Here is a 13,275-nt window from a genome sequence, read left to right as displayed (position 1 = left end):
TGTCCCGTCGTAAACCGAGGTTCACAGCCAGCAGGGGATCGGTGGTCACCTCTAGTGGTGGTCCACGCGAATTACAAGGACGAAACGCTACTCCGGTCAGCTGCGCGCTTCATATGCTTGTCAAAGCAGCATAGCAATGGGAAGTTCACCAACAGCGCTGTCAAGTGTTTAAATTTACTCGCAACGAAGCGCCTTTTTAGCAGAACAACAAACATTTATCAGGTCTACCGACTCAGGTTAGCTTCTCAGCTCTAGTAAAAGGAGCGATGGACCCGAGAGACACGGCACCGGATTCGTGGGAGCTGGAAGAAGACGCCGAGGCCCCTGCCGCCTCGGCGACTCTCCCGTGCGCCTTCGCCGCACTCAACGTCAACGCCAAGCCGTTTGTTCCCAACCTCAACGCCCCGGTGTTCGTGCCGAGCTTCCTTCAAAGCACGCCCGCGGGAATTCCTCCATCCGACGGTAAGGTTACGCGAATGCTAGAAAGCAGTTTGGAACTTAGCCTAACTTGCTAACTATCTAGCTAACGCAGCTAAAGTTAGCCATTCAGTCGCACGCTTGCAACACGTCGACTTCGTGTCGTCACCATTCATCACAGTTAACGTGGCCAACATAATATGATGACGACCAATGATTATTGAAAATATTTTATTTTTCCTCTCCTTTAAGACACGCCTGATCAAGTTGGCAGCATGGAAGTGGCACAGACAGTCGGTATGCATCCACAATGAATGAACTCTAAACACGGAATGTGCTCGTCCGTCAGGTTACAAAAAACGCATGACGTTAACATGGGAGGTGTGTAGTCAAGCACCAGGGTGCGCTGCTTCCTCCTAGCAATGTTGGAAACATCAAACTATTCAGGAATGCCATGGGGCTCTGTTCAAGTTTCACATCGTGAGCCTTATTTGGATTGCTGGCATTGGTGAACCACAAGCACTGCCTTGTGTGAATGTTATGATGCAACGTTAGGGTTCCATATCGGAAATAGACTTCCCATTGGACTGCATCGCACACCCGAGGATTTTGTTTTACTTCAAATCAAAATGAGCAAATTTTGTTTTTTCGCAGCACCGGTGGAGAACGGCGGCTCAGAAGCGGACATGGCGGCCGACGAAGAGACATGGGAGCAGAACGATGAGCCGGGAGGAGGCGGGGGAGGCGGCGGACAGGAGCGTCCGGGAGCGACGGGCGACTGTCAGCCCGATGGTGACAGCCAGGAGGATGAGGAGATGATCATGGAGGAGGAAGAGGAAGAGATGCCTGTGCCGAAAGTGGCGCCTTCCACGCCGGACGCCCCCAAGAAAGAACATGTCAATGTCGTCTTCATCGGTCATGTGGGTGCGTAACGTTAATTGTGTCGTCATTGCTGTTGGATTCGAAATGACACTTTAATATTATAACTATCTATTTTTTTATTTGACTGTTAGATGCTGGAAAATCAACTATTGGTGGACAGATCATGTGAGTAAACATTGTGAAGTTGTCGACTTGCGCACAGGGTGCATTCAGTCTGAGGGACGTAAAACGACCTACATCATTTTTATTGCCTTTTGTGCTTGGTCTTCTCAGGTATTTAACTGGAATGGTGGAAAAACGAACTTTGGAAAAATATGAAAGGGAAGCGAAAGAAAAAAACAGAGAGACATGGTGAGGGTGCATTTTTTTTCTACACCAAACCATAATCATGTTTAGTTGCTAATTTGATTGATTAAAAAAAAGCTACAATTATTATCAAATAGATGACCATCATGAATATGTGTCTTCATGGTGGCTGCAGGTACCTGTCGTGGGCTCTGGACACAAATCAGGAGGAGCGAGACAAAGGCAAGACGGTGGAGGTGGGCAGGGCATATTTTGAGACAGAAAAAAAACATTTCACCATCTTGGATGCTCCTGGACACAAAAGCTTCGTCCCCAACATGATCGGAGGGGCGTCGCAAGCCGATCTGGCTGTCCTGGTGAGATACACTTAAATGTTAATTCAAGTTATATTTCCACGATACAAATGTGGACATCAACGTTCCTTTCCCCCTGGGCTTTGTTAGGTGATCTCGGCAAGAAAGGGCGAGTTTGAGACAGGTTTTGAAAAAGGTGGACAGACCCGGGAGCACGCCATGTTGGCTAAGACGGCCGGTGTCAAGCATCTCATCGTCCTGGTCAACAAGATGGACGACCCCACTGTCAACTGGAGCCTAGACAGGTGAACACGGCGTGGCTGCGATTGCCGCTGTTGTTGACTCCTGATGCAGAAGGTGGGCTAGCGGTTAGCGTGCCTGGCTCTTGAGATGTTTTCCTATCTGCTGGCAGGTATGAAGAGTGTAAGGAAAAGCTGGTGCCGTTTTTAAAGAAGGTCGGCTTCAACCCCAAAAAGGACATCTACTTTATGCCTTGCTCCGGACTCACAGGTGCCAACCTCAAGGAACCCGTCCCCGAATGTCCCTGGTACACGTAAGTGGGACTGTTTGCATGATAACAAACATTTGACTCTGGGGAAATTTGTTTTAAAGACCACTTTGATGTTTGCTCTCCACCAGGGGTTTGCCATTTATCCCCCATTTGGATAATTTGCCAAACTTCACCAGATCCATCAACGGTCCAGTCAGACTTCCCATTGTAGATAAGTATAAGGTGAGCAGATGAAGAATTGACTTTTTTCTTCTATATTTTAATATAATATTGATAATGACTTACTGTAGGAAATGAACAATCAGCACAAAGGAACAGCAAGAAATTAAGAGTATGGTGTGTTTTCTAGGACATGGGTACTGTGATTCTTGGGAAGCTGGAGTCGGGAACCATCAGCAAAGCCCAGCAGTTGGTCATGATGCCAAACAGAGTGAGATGTATTCACATTCTTGTCAAGTTGTCAGGAATATGATGTCCATTATGTCTCATTCGAACCCTATTCTCAGCACATAGTGGAAGTACTGAGCCTCCTCAGCGATGAGGTGGAGACTGACGACGCATGTCCCGGGGAGAACCTGAAGATGAGGCTCAAGGGCATCGAGGAAGAAGAGATCCTGCCCGGTTTCATCCTGTGCAGCCCCGACAACCTTTGCCACACCGGCCGCACTTTTGACGCTCAGGTGACTCGTTTGATTACAATGAACGGGGAGTCGTCGATTTGCAACGTGCTACCTTTTGAGGTTACGAACAAACCACTCACTAAAATCCTTGAATATATCCCGAAGGAGTTGGTCCGGCAAACTTTTTGAAATTGTCAAGACATTTGTATCGCAAGTTTTGAGTCCTTTTTCATTTCAGATTGTCATCATTGAGCACAAATCGATCATTTGTCCTGGTTACAATGCAGTCCTTCACCTCCATACTTGCATTGAAGAGGTGCAAATCTCAGTAAGTTGCCACACAGGCTGCCTCAGTAAAGCATGTGGTTTAAATTCTGGCACTTTGTTTTTCAAGATTTGTTCTATTGGTCCTTTTTTTTTTCTCCATATTTTGGTTGTACTTCCATCCCTATCACAGGCCTTAATTTGTATGGTGGACAAGAAGACTGGGGAGAAAAGTAAAACACGGCCACGCTTTGTTAAGCAGGACCAGGTTTGTATCGCCAGGTTCCGGGCGGCGGGAATCATTTGCATGGAGACTTTCAAGGACTTTCCTCAAATGGGGCGATTCACGCTCCGTGATGAAGGTAAGGACACTCCACTCCGTGAGGTTGCCTCATCAAGTATTATTTCTGAGACCCTCTCCAACCAGGCAAAACCATCGCCATCGGAAAAGTGCTGAAGCTGGTGCCGGAAAAAGACTAAATGCAACAGTGGCCCCAAGTTGTGTGATTGTTCTGCTTGCCACCAGAGGAGGAACGCTGCCAGGGCCAACCACAACAGCGACTCATCTCTTCACACTAAAACTATGCTAAAGAGAAGAATGTCCAACAAAGGAGCAAAGAGGGGAATTAATTGCGTCAAAAGAAAAATAACAAGACTGGATCAGTTTTTATGATGAACATTTGGAAGTGAGAGACAGTGTCCAGTGCTCTCATATTGAGAGCTCTGCTATGCCACTAATGTAGCTACAGTACATAGCTGAAAGCGCTGTCGGCTAGCTTTTACTAACGGGATGGATGCAGTGTTAATGAGTCTGAGGAGGACAAAAAAAAAAAAACAACTACAAAATGATTTTGTTTCCTACAAAAAACAACACCGATCAATTCTAATTTGAGGAATGAATTTCCATTTTTAAGAACGAGTGTAAGTCCTTTGGACATTTTATTTGCTAGGTGTTGCCATGCCAACAGTTTGTTTAGTCTCTCACACTACTACAAGGACGAACAAACGGTCACATAAACAAACATGCAACTGTTGCATAACAAAGCCACATGAAAAAAATAAAATAATTATGACGCTTGAGTTGAAATGTGTATTTTTTCTAAATATAAATATTTAAACTCCAAACTTTATCTTGTTAATAGTTACTGTACCTTTCCCCAATGATAGTTTTCTATTGTAATTTCTTTATTTTTATACAAAGGATTTATTTCTCAAACATTTCAACCTTCTTGGGCTGTACAGTACAATAACAATAACATTAAAATTAATTGAAAAGGATGATAGTAAAGGACATATTTTCTAAAATTATAGTTAGCATAGTTAGTTCTATAATAATGAACGTTACGTACAAATGCACGTTACGTCTTTGTCGTAGGAATTTTGTCGTAAACCGAGGAACACCTGTCAACATTTCTCGTACGAATAAAGTTTTCATTCTATTTTGAACGCTTTCTGACGTCAGATACTACGTAGAACGCATGCGCGCGTGTGTGTGGCACACGTGAAGGCAACATGGGCGACAAAGTAGAACTGGACCGGTCGCAGGTAAAACGCTTTTTTATTTAAAACTAATCGTTTTTTTACCATTACTAGGTTGTTAGGGTAGATGCTGCATTGACAAGTATCTATACAGATTTATGATAATATTGGGCTTTCGTGTATTTATTAGCAACGAAGCTAACCCACGGAAGAAATCTTGTCCAATGCAGGCCTCGAATATGAGTATTGCATAATGGCTATGTTGTTATTTAACCAAATGATTATTATCCATAGGTGAAAAAGGCCGTGCAAGCTCTTCAGGCGTTCCTCAAAAGCACGTCATCCAAAAAAAAGCTTTTCACGGAAGACTTTCATAAAATCAGCGTACTCTTCACCCTATGGAAGGTCCCCGGGGAGGTGCAGACCATTCGGATGTAAGTGTTTTATATACACAATGTGCAAAGACACAGCTTGCAAGTTGATCTGCTCTGGATCATTATTTGGTGTACCTATTGTAATGTCCAGTGAGTGTAAATTTACTTATCAAAATGCTAGCATAGGAAAATAAATCTGTTATTTGATGTATGGAAGATTTAACAGTGTTCATTTTTCTTCTCATTAGTCCATTGCCTCATAGCACACGCACAGATTCGGAGGATATCTGCCTCTTCACCAGAGATGAGCCCAAAATGACCACAGATCAAACCGTGAGGTTTTATAAGAAATTGTTGGAAGAAAGAGGAGTTAAAAATGTCACAGAGGTAATCATATTCAGTTTCTAAAGTCCTTATGGATAAGTCTGGATTGACATTAAATGAGTATTCTTTATCAGATAATCCCCTACAAAATTCTGAAGACGGAGTATAAACCTTTCGAGGCTAAACTACGCCTGCTGGGGAATTTCAACATGTTTTTGGCTGACAGCCGCATTCGCCGCCTTCTGCCGTCCCATCTCGGGAAGCACTTCTATGAGAAGAAAAGGTCAGCTTTAAAAAAAAAAAAATTGAGGCATTATTTTCCAATCTTCGAAAGTTGACAATCTTTCCTTGTATCCAGGGAGCCGCTTGGGGTGAACTTGCTGAGCAAAAATCTGGCCAGAGACATTCAGAAAATGTTCATGGGCACCATTGTGAAGGTCAACAACAACGGACCCTGCAGGTTGGTTTCAAATGTTTGCTCACTCAATTTCACGTTTATAACCATGCATTTCATTAACATAAATTGCACTACATTGTCTGTAATGTGTTTTTCAGCATGGCGCGTGTCGGCCATTCCGGCATGACTCCCGATGAGTTGACGGAAAACATCGAGGCGGCTGTCCAAACGATGGCGGAAAAAATACGCATGGTAAGTATCGCAACAATGAGCACTTTAAGCTTCACAAAGCTTTCATTTATGTTGCAAGATTTCCTCCACAGCACTCATTTTGTCTAAATGCCTGTTGTAGAAAGCACCAGTGATGAAGATAATTCACTTAAAGAGTGAAAAATCCGTGGCCCTGCCCATCTACGCTTCAAATCTGAGCCACCTTCCAAAGCTGGACGCTACAGAGGGAGAAGTGAGGATAGATTTAAGATCAAATACTTCAGAATGTTGTGTAATAACGGCCTTGTGTTTGTGCATGTTGTGTTTCATCAGTCTGCTCCTGAAGAAAATCTTCAAGACACAAAACAAACCCCTGTAAAGGAGGGAAAGAAAAGGAAGGTTGAGGAAAATGATGATGATGAAATTCCCCAGCTGGTCCCCATCGAGGCAGAGAACAAAAAACCTAAACGGAAGGTCAGTGTTGCGCACAACCACAACATTTTAATTGTCAAATAAAATTTCTCACCTTGATTTTTTTTTTTTTTAATTTCTTCTCATTTTGTCTTGTTACAGCGGAAGAACATCCGACCTGCTGATAAAAAACACACAAGCAAACAGCTCAAGATGAAAACAGGCAGGGCTGATAAAAAACACACAAGCAAACAGCTCAAGATGAAAACAGGCAGGGCTATGAAACCAAAAAGAAACTCTAGAATGAAATGATTTTTTTTTTCTTTCTGGACTGCACAGTATATTTTAACATTGTCAATATGTTGAAGGTTTCACATCTCAGAATAAAAACACTTTTGATCTTACTAAATGTGTGCTAAGAATCAATCGTGGCCCTTGCCCATCCTTACACTAATGTCAACATTGCTCATAATGCTTTTTGACCCCCCCCCCCCGAGTTCCTCAACCTCTTTCAAGCCAATGATGTCATTTGAGCTGTATACACGTAGCAGCTGTTGTGTGTGACGGCCGACTCCTATTGTCAGTGGGCTTGGTCTCAAGCTTGAGCAGTTGCAGCATGTCAGGGCTTTGCATCTTTTAACACCTTGCAGGTATTAATATTAAAAAAGAAAAACGAAACATGATGATGATGGAGCGAGGTGACCAATCATCTGTTGTGGTGTGGGTGTGTCTTGTTCATTCATCCACGGTGAGCTGTTTTTTGTGTGGGTGTGGTGAGGGACCATCTGGAATTACAATGTGTCAACAGCTTTCTGGGTAACACATGACAGATGATATCGCTCTCTATCGGGAGGCGGCTGGATGATTCTGATGGTGACCGATTTATGATTCAATTTTAAGTTTTTTTTTGTGTGTAGTGGATTCAATGGAAGGATACGACGAGATGGTGTTTTTTGATGACGCCGGTAGCTTGTGTCCCAATTTGGACTCGCCGGCTTCCTCGGATTGGGCCTACCTTCATAAGTCTATCATCTCCATTGTGATGGGGTCGCTTATGTCAACCGCGGGAGCGGTTCTGTTCCTGTTGCAGTTCTGTAAGGTGGTCCAGGCGGGACCTGTTGCTTCAGGCTGCGTGTCTGTTGGACTAATGTTTGTAGTGGTGGGCTTGGTTTGGATGCCGATATTGAAAGAGAAGCAGAGGCGTCGGTGCTACTACCAAGTGGCTTGACTCTGATGGCATGTATTGATTAAAAAAATAAATAATAATAACTCATTAGTTGGATTCAACCAATAGAAATGATTGATAATGTAATTTCCAAGATCCTAAGCAGAACGGTGGATGAGTGGTTTGCACATCTGCCTCATAAAATGAACACAAGGATTGAACTTGTTGCATTTCATGAAATTTCACTTTTAATTTAACTTTCCCCTTTTGAGTATTGGCCCCACGCTTGCTCGGAAGTCAAACGAGTGAGCCGTGACGCTAGTATGATGATTCAACAAATTTTTTTTTTTTTTTTCAAGTCAGCTGGCCGGTGCGACTTGTTGATAACCACATGTGCACACTGAACTTCGACCGTTGTTACTGCAGAGTTTGTGAGAGCTACAACGCGACTGGCAGCACACGTTGCTGTTTGGGGGGGGGGGATCCACATCTGGATTGATTCTGATCTTCTCAAGGATCATGTCGACGACCTCGGTGCAGATGGAAGCGGCGGTGGAGAGAAGGTACACAGGAGTGGGCCGTTGTAAGTGTTCCTTCTGGTTGGCCGTGGCCCACGACATCCTGGGCGTGCTCATCATGATGGTGGGGGTCTTCGGGGGCCTGGCCATCCACGACCTTTTCATCTACGCCGGTGGCATCGTCATCTTCCTCAGCCTCATCTGGTGGGTCTTCTGGTACTCGGGCAACATCGACGTGCCGCCTGAGGAACTGGAGGACGACGTGGGGCTCATCAAACCGAGGAATAAAGGACTCAGCCGAGTGGTGAGGCGCGTGTCCAACCAGCTTTCCAGCGGGATTCGGAACTCTCTGAGAAAGAATGTCGCTTCCACCAGAGAACCCCCGGCGGGAAAGAGAGCCCCAATCCCAGAAGGGTCATCACTTTTTACTATCTATGACAGCAACATGGCCTCATCGTCAAAACAACTTGTGAGAGAGACACTGTCAATATGAACTCATCCTTGACATTGGCATCCAAACCTTCGTTGAGTCATTTCGAGCTAGAAGAAGAAACACATTTTGGATTTGCACCCTCACCAAGCTGAACGAGGTTTCTTTTTATTTAGACTATTGTATGCTTCACTGTTATTTTGTCCTGATATTGAATTTGCATATGTATTTACTTTTTACTTTGATTTCTGATTGTACCAATTTGCAAACAAAGTCATGCACTCGTACAAAAACGTCTCGCCTCTTCATTATTTTGACCCAGCAAGTGCAATTTATTGAAAGTCATTGGAAGAGTATTTGGTTGTTTTGCCATGTCTGTGACATAGAAAGATGAATAAAGATGCATTTATAGATAATTTCCCTCATGGCACCATAGCAGACTAGTCGGGAATAACTGATTTACAGTTAAAAGCGACCATCATGCACATGTAATGATTATACAACATGGTCCAGATAAGTTCACATGGTCTTATCTGGCTGATAAGATACGCATCTTGGACCCTTTAACAAAGTGCTCCAGAAGATAACAAGGCGGAGATCAGGCAGATATATTATGAACCATTTTAAATGTAAAAAAAAAAATATATATATAATGGTTTTTATCATGTTCAAGAATAATTTATGTAACTTTTTTGATGGTATTAAAATCTTCTGGGCACATAGACACAAAGAGCCGTACACACTCACATCAACATCCAAAAGTAGTTTAGAATTGAATAAATCAAACGTGTATTTTTCAGGAAATATTTTTGATTTCATCCAAATGCCTTATTAAAAGGGTTACGTCACAAGGACTGTGAAAAACTACATTTCCCATGATCACTTAAGCGAGCCCACATGACAGCTGTGTTTTATCACGTGACCCACTGTCATTAACAAACCCGCTTCCGGTTTTCACCACTGGTACAGTTATGATCATTTAATGAATTTTTACTTGGTGATTTCGACGTTTCACTGGGGCTTTCGACAAGCAAACTTTGGCACACTCAACGCTTGCATGTCAATTCCGCGGAGGTCACTTAACCCCGGCGACTCACCACCGGTAAGGCCTCTCCACTTACCGACAGTGCATCGCTTTTCTATCCGCCGTGGGGCGGGTCAAGCTAGGCTACGGAGACAGCATGAGCCCGGTCCCTCCCAAACTAAGCCGGTGGGTGATAAACAACACAAAAAGGAATGAATAATACCGACGGGGAAGCGTCAAGCTTGGATGTTACTACGCCTAAAGTCTTGTCGTCATAATGAACGGTAAGTTTAGCTTGTGTTTAAAAAAAAACAAAACAGAATTTAACGTGTTTGGTCATTTTACACGGGTGTTTCAGCATCTCTAATTAGTATAGATGCTTCTAGTTTCTACGACAAAACTCTGTTTAATTTGTCAAATTTTGAAATATGTATGTTCCAACGCGACTAAATTTGAATATGAACCAGTTATTACTTGCTAAAATGAAAATAGATGATCATTAAATGATGTCTGAGCTATTTCTTGCTTCATTTCGCCTAAACAATGTATGATGGGCCCAAGGATGACACTGCAGTTTTCTTTTTTTTTTTTCTCAAGTATAACACAGTTTAAAAGATTGCCTTTTTATTCTTGGATGTATGAAACATTGTTTTGGTGCATCACATGATACATATTTTCTCCCCAATGATGGAAAAAAAAAAAAAGGATGTGCTTAATACCAGCCTACCCAAGACTGTATTTCCATTGAGACTGTACCTATCAATTGATAATTCCATTGGTTGATTGACAAGTCTGATGAAATTTAATACAGTTTTCACTGACATGTATCAGCATTTTTGCAATCACTTTTTGTTCACCAAATATTGTAACTGGTATTAATTCATGTCTTAGTGTTTTAAAGTGCTCTATAAATGAGGTTGCGTTCTCAATGAATTGATTTCATTTTGACTTATAAGAAGTTAATAAATCAAATGCCACAAAGTCCTTTTCTTGCCTTTGTTCACCTTTTGTAGGCACTGTGCAGAGTGACGCCAAGCGACAGAACCTCTTGGAAAGGTTACTCGATGCTGTCAAACAGGTTAGTACAGATCACATTTCTAGAGTCTGTTGTATTTTATTTGTGTTGAGCGCTGTTGTTTTTAGAGAAATCACCTAACTAATCTTAATCTGTAAAACGTTTTAGACATGACAGCAAATAGGGACTCGCAAAAGATTGACATGGTTGTTCTGACTCACACTTGATAAGTGGGCAGAGACATAATCTCAAGCCATTAAAAAAAAAAAAAAAAAAAAGTCATTTTGCATTTGTATATCCCCTGTTGGCATATGTGGCATCATTTATCATTCATGTCTTTTCGTCCCAGTGCCAAATCCGCTTTGGAGGCAGAAAAGAGATTGCAACCGACTCGGACAGCAGGTGTGTCTTTGCCACCCCCCCCCTTCAAATGACTATTTACAGCTTTACATCAAATTGCGTCTGAAGGGACCAGTGTATTTATTAGCGCTAAACCACCCTCTCCTTGCCTTCTGCAGGGTCATCTGTCTTTGCGCCCAGTTTGAGGCGGTGCTGCAGCACGGCTTGAGAAAGAGCCGAGGTCTCGTCCTCACCGCCGCCGCCCTCAAGCAGGCTGCGGGCTTCAGCAGCAAGGCTGAAGCAGGTAGCGTTGGTGTAACCACACTAAATTGATGAGCAGACAAATGAAAACCACATCAAATTTGGGGTGTTTTTATTTGCTTTAGTGTTAATACTTTTTTTTAAAAGGAAGCAGCTGTCCGGGCACCTTGGCAGAAGTTTCATGTGGGTTATATTTATGTACAGTAATTTTTGTTTCCACTGCTCAGCCTTGTGGCTTTCTCATGAGGAAGTGTTACAGCCTCCGGAATCCTCTTTTGCTTGTCGTCAACCAAGCCTCGCCATTTAAGGCACCATTAGGGCCGCGTAAAACTGCAGCATATTTACGAATGCACTTACTGTTAATTCCACTGTAATGGCCGCCAGCTCATTGGTGATGATTAGCATTTCTAATGTTCGCCTGTGTTTGAACTTGAGGCTTTGCAGCTGTCTAATGAAGCCCAACCCATCACAGACATAAATTCCACGGTGTTCTGGAGTTGTATGCTAATGAGATGCAAATGAGTTGCATTGTGCCATTAGGAATCACTTGTCTGAATGTTTAAATATGTCATCAGGTGAATCTTAAGTGAAGTGTATGTTCATGGCGATTATATATTTTTCTGACTTCATCAATTTGGGGTCCTAATGCCTTTTCCCCTCCATTCCAGAGTTCACCTTCTGGTTTTACGTGAAGGAGCATCTCAACCGGCACGAGCTACAACGCTTCTACACCCTCCGTCACATCTCGACCGAGCTGGGCCGGGGTCGGGCCTGGATGCGCTGTGCTCTTAATGAGCATTCATTGGAACGTTACCTGCACACACTGCTCGCTGACCGACCGCGCCTCGGGTTGGTGCACCGTTGCTTTATGGGAGCATCTTTTTTTTTTTTTGGGATGAAAACGCCATCAACTTGTTTCTTCGAGTGTGCAGCAATAAATAGAAGATTTATGTGCGTCCATTTTAATGCACTCTTTTGATTTGATCCATTTGCCACCTTTTTTTTTTTCTAGCACTTACTATGAAGACTGGGCCTTCATACTTGATGAAGAGAGAGCCAGTATGTTGCCTACTATGGCTGCAGGTGAGTTTGGGGAATGTCATGTTTTCTATTCCACGTTTTAAGTCCACTTTCTGGCAAGTGGAATTCAGGAAGTCAGTGAAATGAGAGCAGACATGAGTAGGGACTTTTACTCTTGTAAACCACAACAATAGGTACTTCTGCAAAATCTAATCAGATCTTTGGAGGAATTTTTTTTCTTTTTCAAATAACCAACCCATCTTTTAAAACATAATGGGCGGCTACCTGTTTTGCAGAACAAGTAACTGTGCTAATAAATGACAGTGTGCTAATAAAACCTTGGTATTTCTATTTTTAAGGATTAGTGAAATTGATTTTGGGTGATCCATCACATTACTGCAGCATTGTGGTATTAAAGTTTCGCGACTAAAAAGGGAACTAGTTTAAACCGTTTGTACTGTTTTATGGGTACTGAAGATGAATGCTCATGTTGTGCTTCCCCTTTGAACTATTGATAAATAAATCGCATGCAACTGAGGACAAACTTTAAAATATTAATATGTTGGACTGATCTTATGCTGGCTTTTGTTTTAGCTTACTCTCAATGTTTTCACAAGTGCCGAGCAAGCACTTTTGAGCAAGTTGAAAAGTCGCAGCCGTTTTAACAAGAACACTCGGTAATGACTTGCTTTTTCCTCCCCTCCTTTCCGCAGGTTTGAACTCCATCCTCTTCGCCATCAACATAGACAACAGCGACCTGAACGGTGGGCCGACAAGAGCCGGCGGCTCCACCATGACGCACCTTCTCAAAGAGTCCACGCAGGGCATCGGTAGCCTGTGGAAGGAGTCCACGCAGGGGGTCAGCAGCCTCCTCCGAGAGATCGGCACCGCCACCTCTGTGGTGCCAGGCTTCAGCCCCAGAGTGGACGGAACCTCGGACCCTCTACCTGTCCTGCCGCGCAGCACCTCTGCTGGTAACTTTGCAAATTAGTTTCCATTATCCAATAGAAAAGTG

General features: G+C 43.2%; 4 protein-coding genes across 8 annotated transcripts in view; all 4 read left to right on the top strand.

The window, feature by feature from the left end:
* Positions 1-90: 90 nt before the first annotated feature.
* Positions 91-4,373, top strand: gspt1 (G1 to S phase transition 1). Of its 2 annotated transcripts, XM_085903684.1 has the most exons (14): positions 91-462; positions 670-714; positions 1,072-1,341; positions 1,431-1,464; positions 1,573-1,650; positions 1,781-1,961; positions 2,049-2,203; positions 2,311-2,451; positions 2,538-2,631; positions 2,759-2,839; positions 2,916-3,089; positions 3,268-3,357; positions 3,487-3,655; positions 3,721-4,373. In XM_085903684.1, exons 1-14 carry the CDS (start codon positions 267-269, stop codon positions 3,771-3,773), a joined length of 1,761 nt encoding a protein of 586 aa, XP_085759810.1. In that variant the 5' UTR covers positions 91-266; the 3' UTR covers positions 3,774-4,373. The 2 variants fall into 2 exon arrangements, with proteins under 2 accessions (XP_085759810.1, XP_085759811.1); XM_085903685.1 differs by lacking the exon at positions 670-714.
* Positions 4,374-4,701: 328 nt separating this feature from the next.
* Positions 4,702-6,897, top strand: rsl1d1 (ribosomal L1 domain containing 1). Its single transcript, XM_085903922.1, has 9 exons — positions 4,702-4,838; positions 5,067-5,206; positions 5,395-5,533; positions 5,605-5,753; positions 5,829-5,930; positions 6,026-6,119; positions 6,220-6,330; positions 6,411-6,551; positions 6,651-6,897. Exons 1-9 carry the CDS (start codon positions 4,806-4,808, stop codon positions 6,798-6,800), a joined length of 1,059 nt encoding a protein of 352 aa, XP_085760048.1. The 5' UTR covers positions 4,702-4,805; the 3' UTR covers positions 6,801-6,897.
* A 1,197-nt stretch (positions 6,898-8,094) lies between these two features.
* Positions 8,095-8,894, top strand: LOC147039527 (transmembrane protein 238-like). The gene has a single exon (XM_085904225.1). It carries the CDS (start codon positions 8,173-8,175, stop codon positions 8,662-8,664), a length of 492 nt encoding a protein of 163 aa, XP_085760351.1. The 5' UTR covers positions 8,095-8,172; the 3' UTR covers positions 8,665-8,894.
* A 639-nt stretch (positions 8,895-9,533) lies between these two features.
* The window catches only part of snx29 (sorting nexin 29), a 62,086-nt gene continuing 58,344 nt past the window's right edge, over positions 9,534-13,275 (top strand). For all 4 annotated transcript variants that reach the window (XR_015063277.1, XR_015063276.1, XR_015063278.1 and 1 more), the window contains exons 1-7: positions 9,534-9,909; positions 10,639-10,703; positions 10,990-11,042; positions 11,159-11,283; positions 11,909-12,089; positions 12,253-12,323; positions 12,974-13,234. Coding sequence is in view for 1 of the 4 variants with exons in the window: in XM_085903392.1 (XP_085759518.1) it covers positions 9,903-9,909; positions 10,639-10,703; positions 10,990-11,042; positions 11,159-11,283; positions 11,909-12,089; positions 12,253-12,323; positions 12,974-13,234 (763 nt within the window). In the remaining 3 variants the exon portion in view is untranslated. The remainder of the gene's footprint in view (positions 9,910-10,638; positions 10,704-10,989; positions 11,043-11,158; positions 11,284-11,908; positions 12,090-12,252; positions 12,324-12,973; positions 13,235-13,275) is intronic.

This window comes from Syngnathus leptorhynchus, chromosome 22 (genome assembly GCF_054491065.1).
Source record: "Syngnathus leptorhynchus isolate UIUO chromosome 22, UIUO_Slep, whole genome shotgun sequence".
Classification (NCBI taxonomy): domain Eukaryota; kingdom Metazoa; phylum Chordata; class Actinopteri; order Syngnathiformes; family Syngnathidae; genus Syngnathus; species Syngnathus leptorhynchus.
This window is presented reverse-complemented; position numbering and strand designations above follow the sequence as displayed.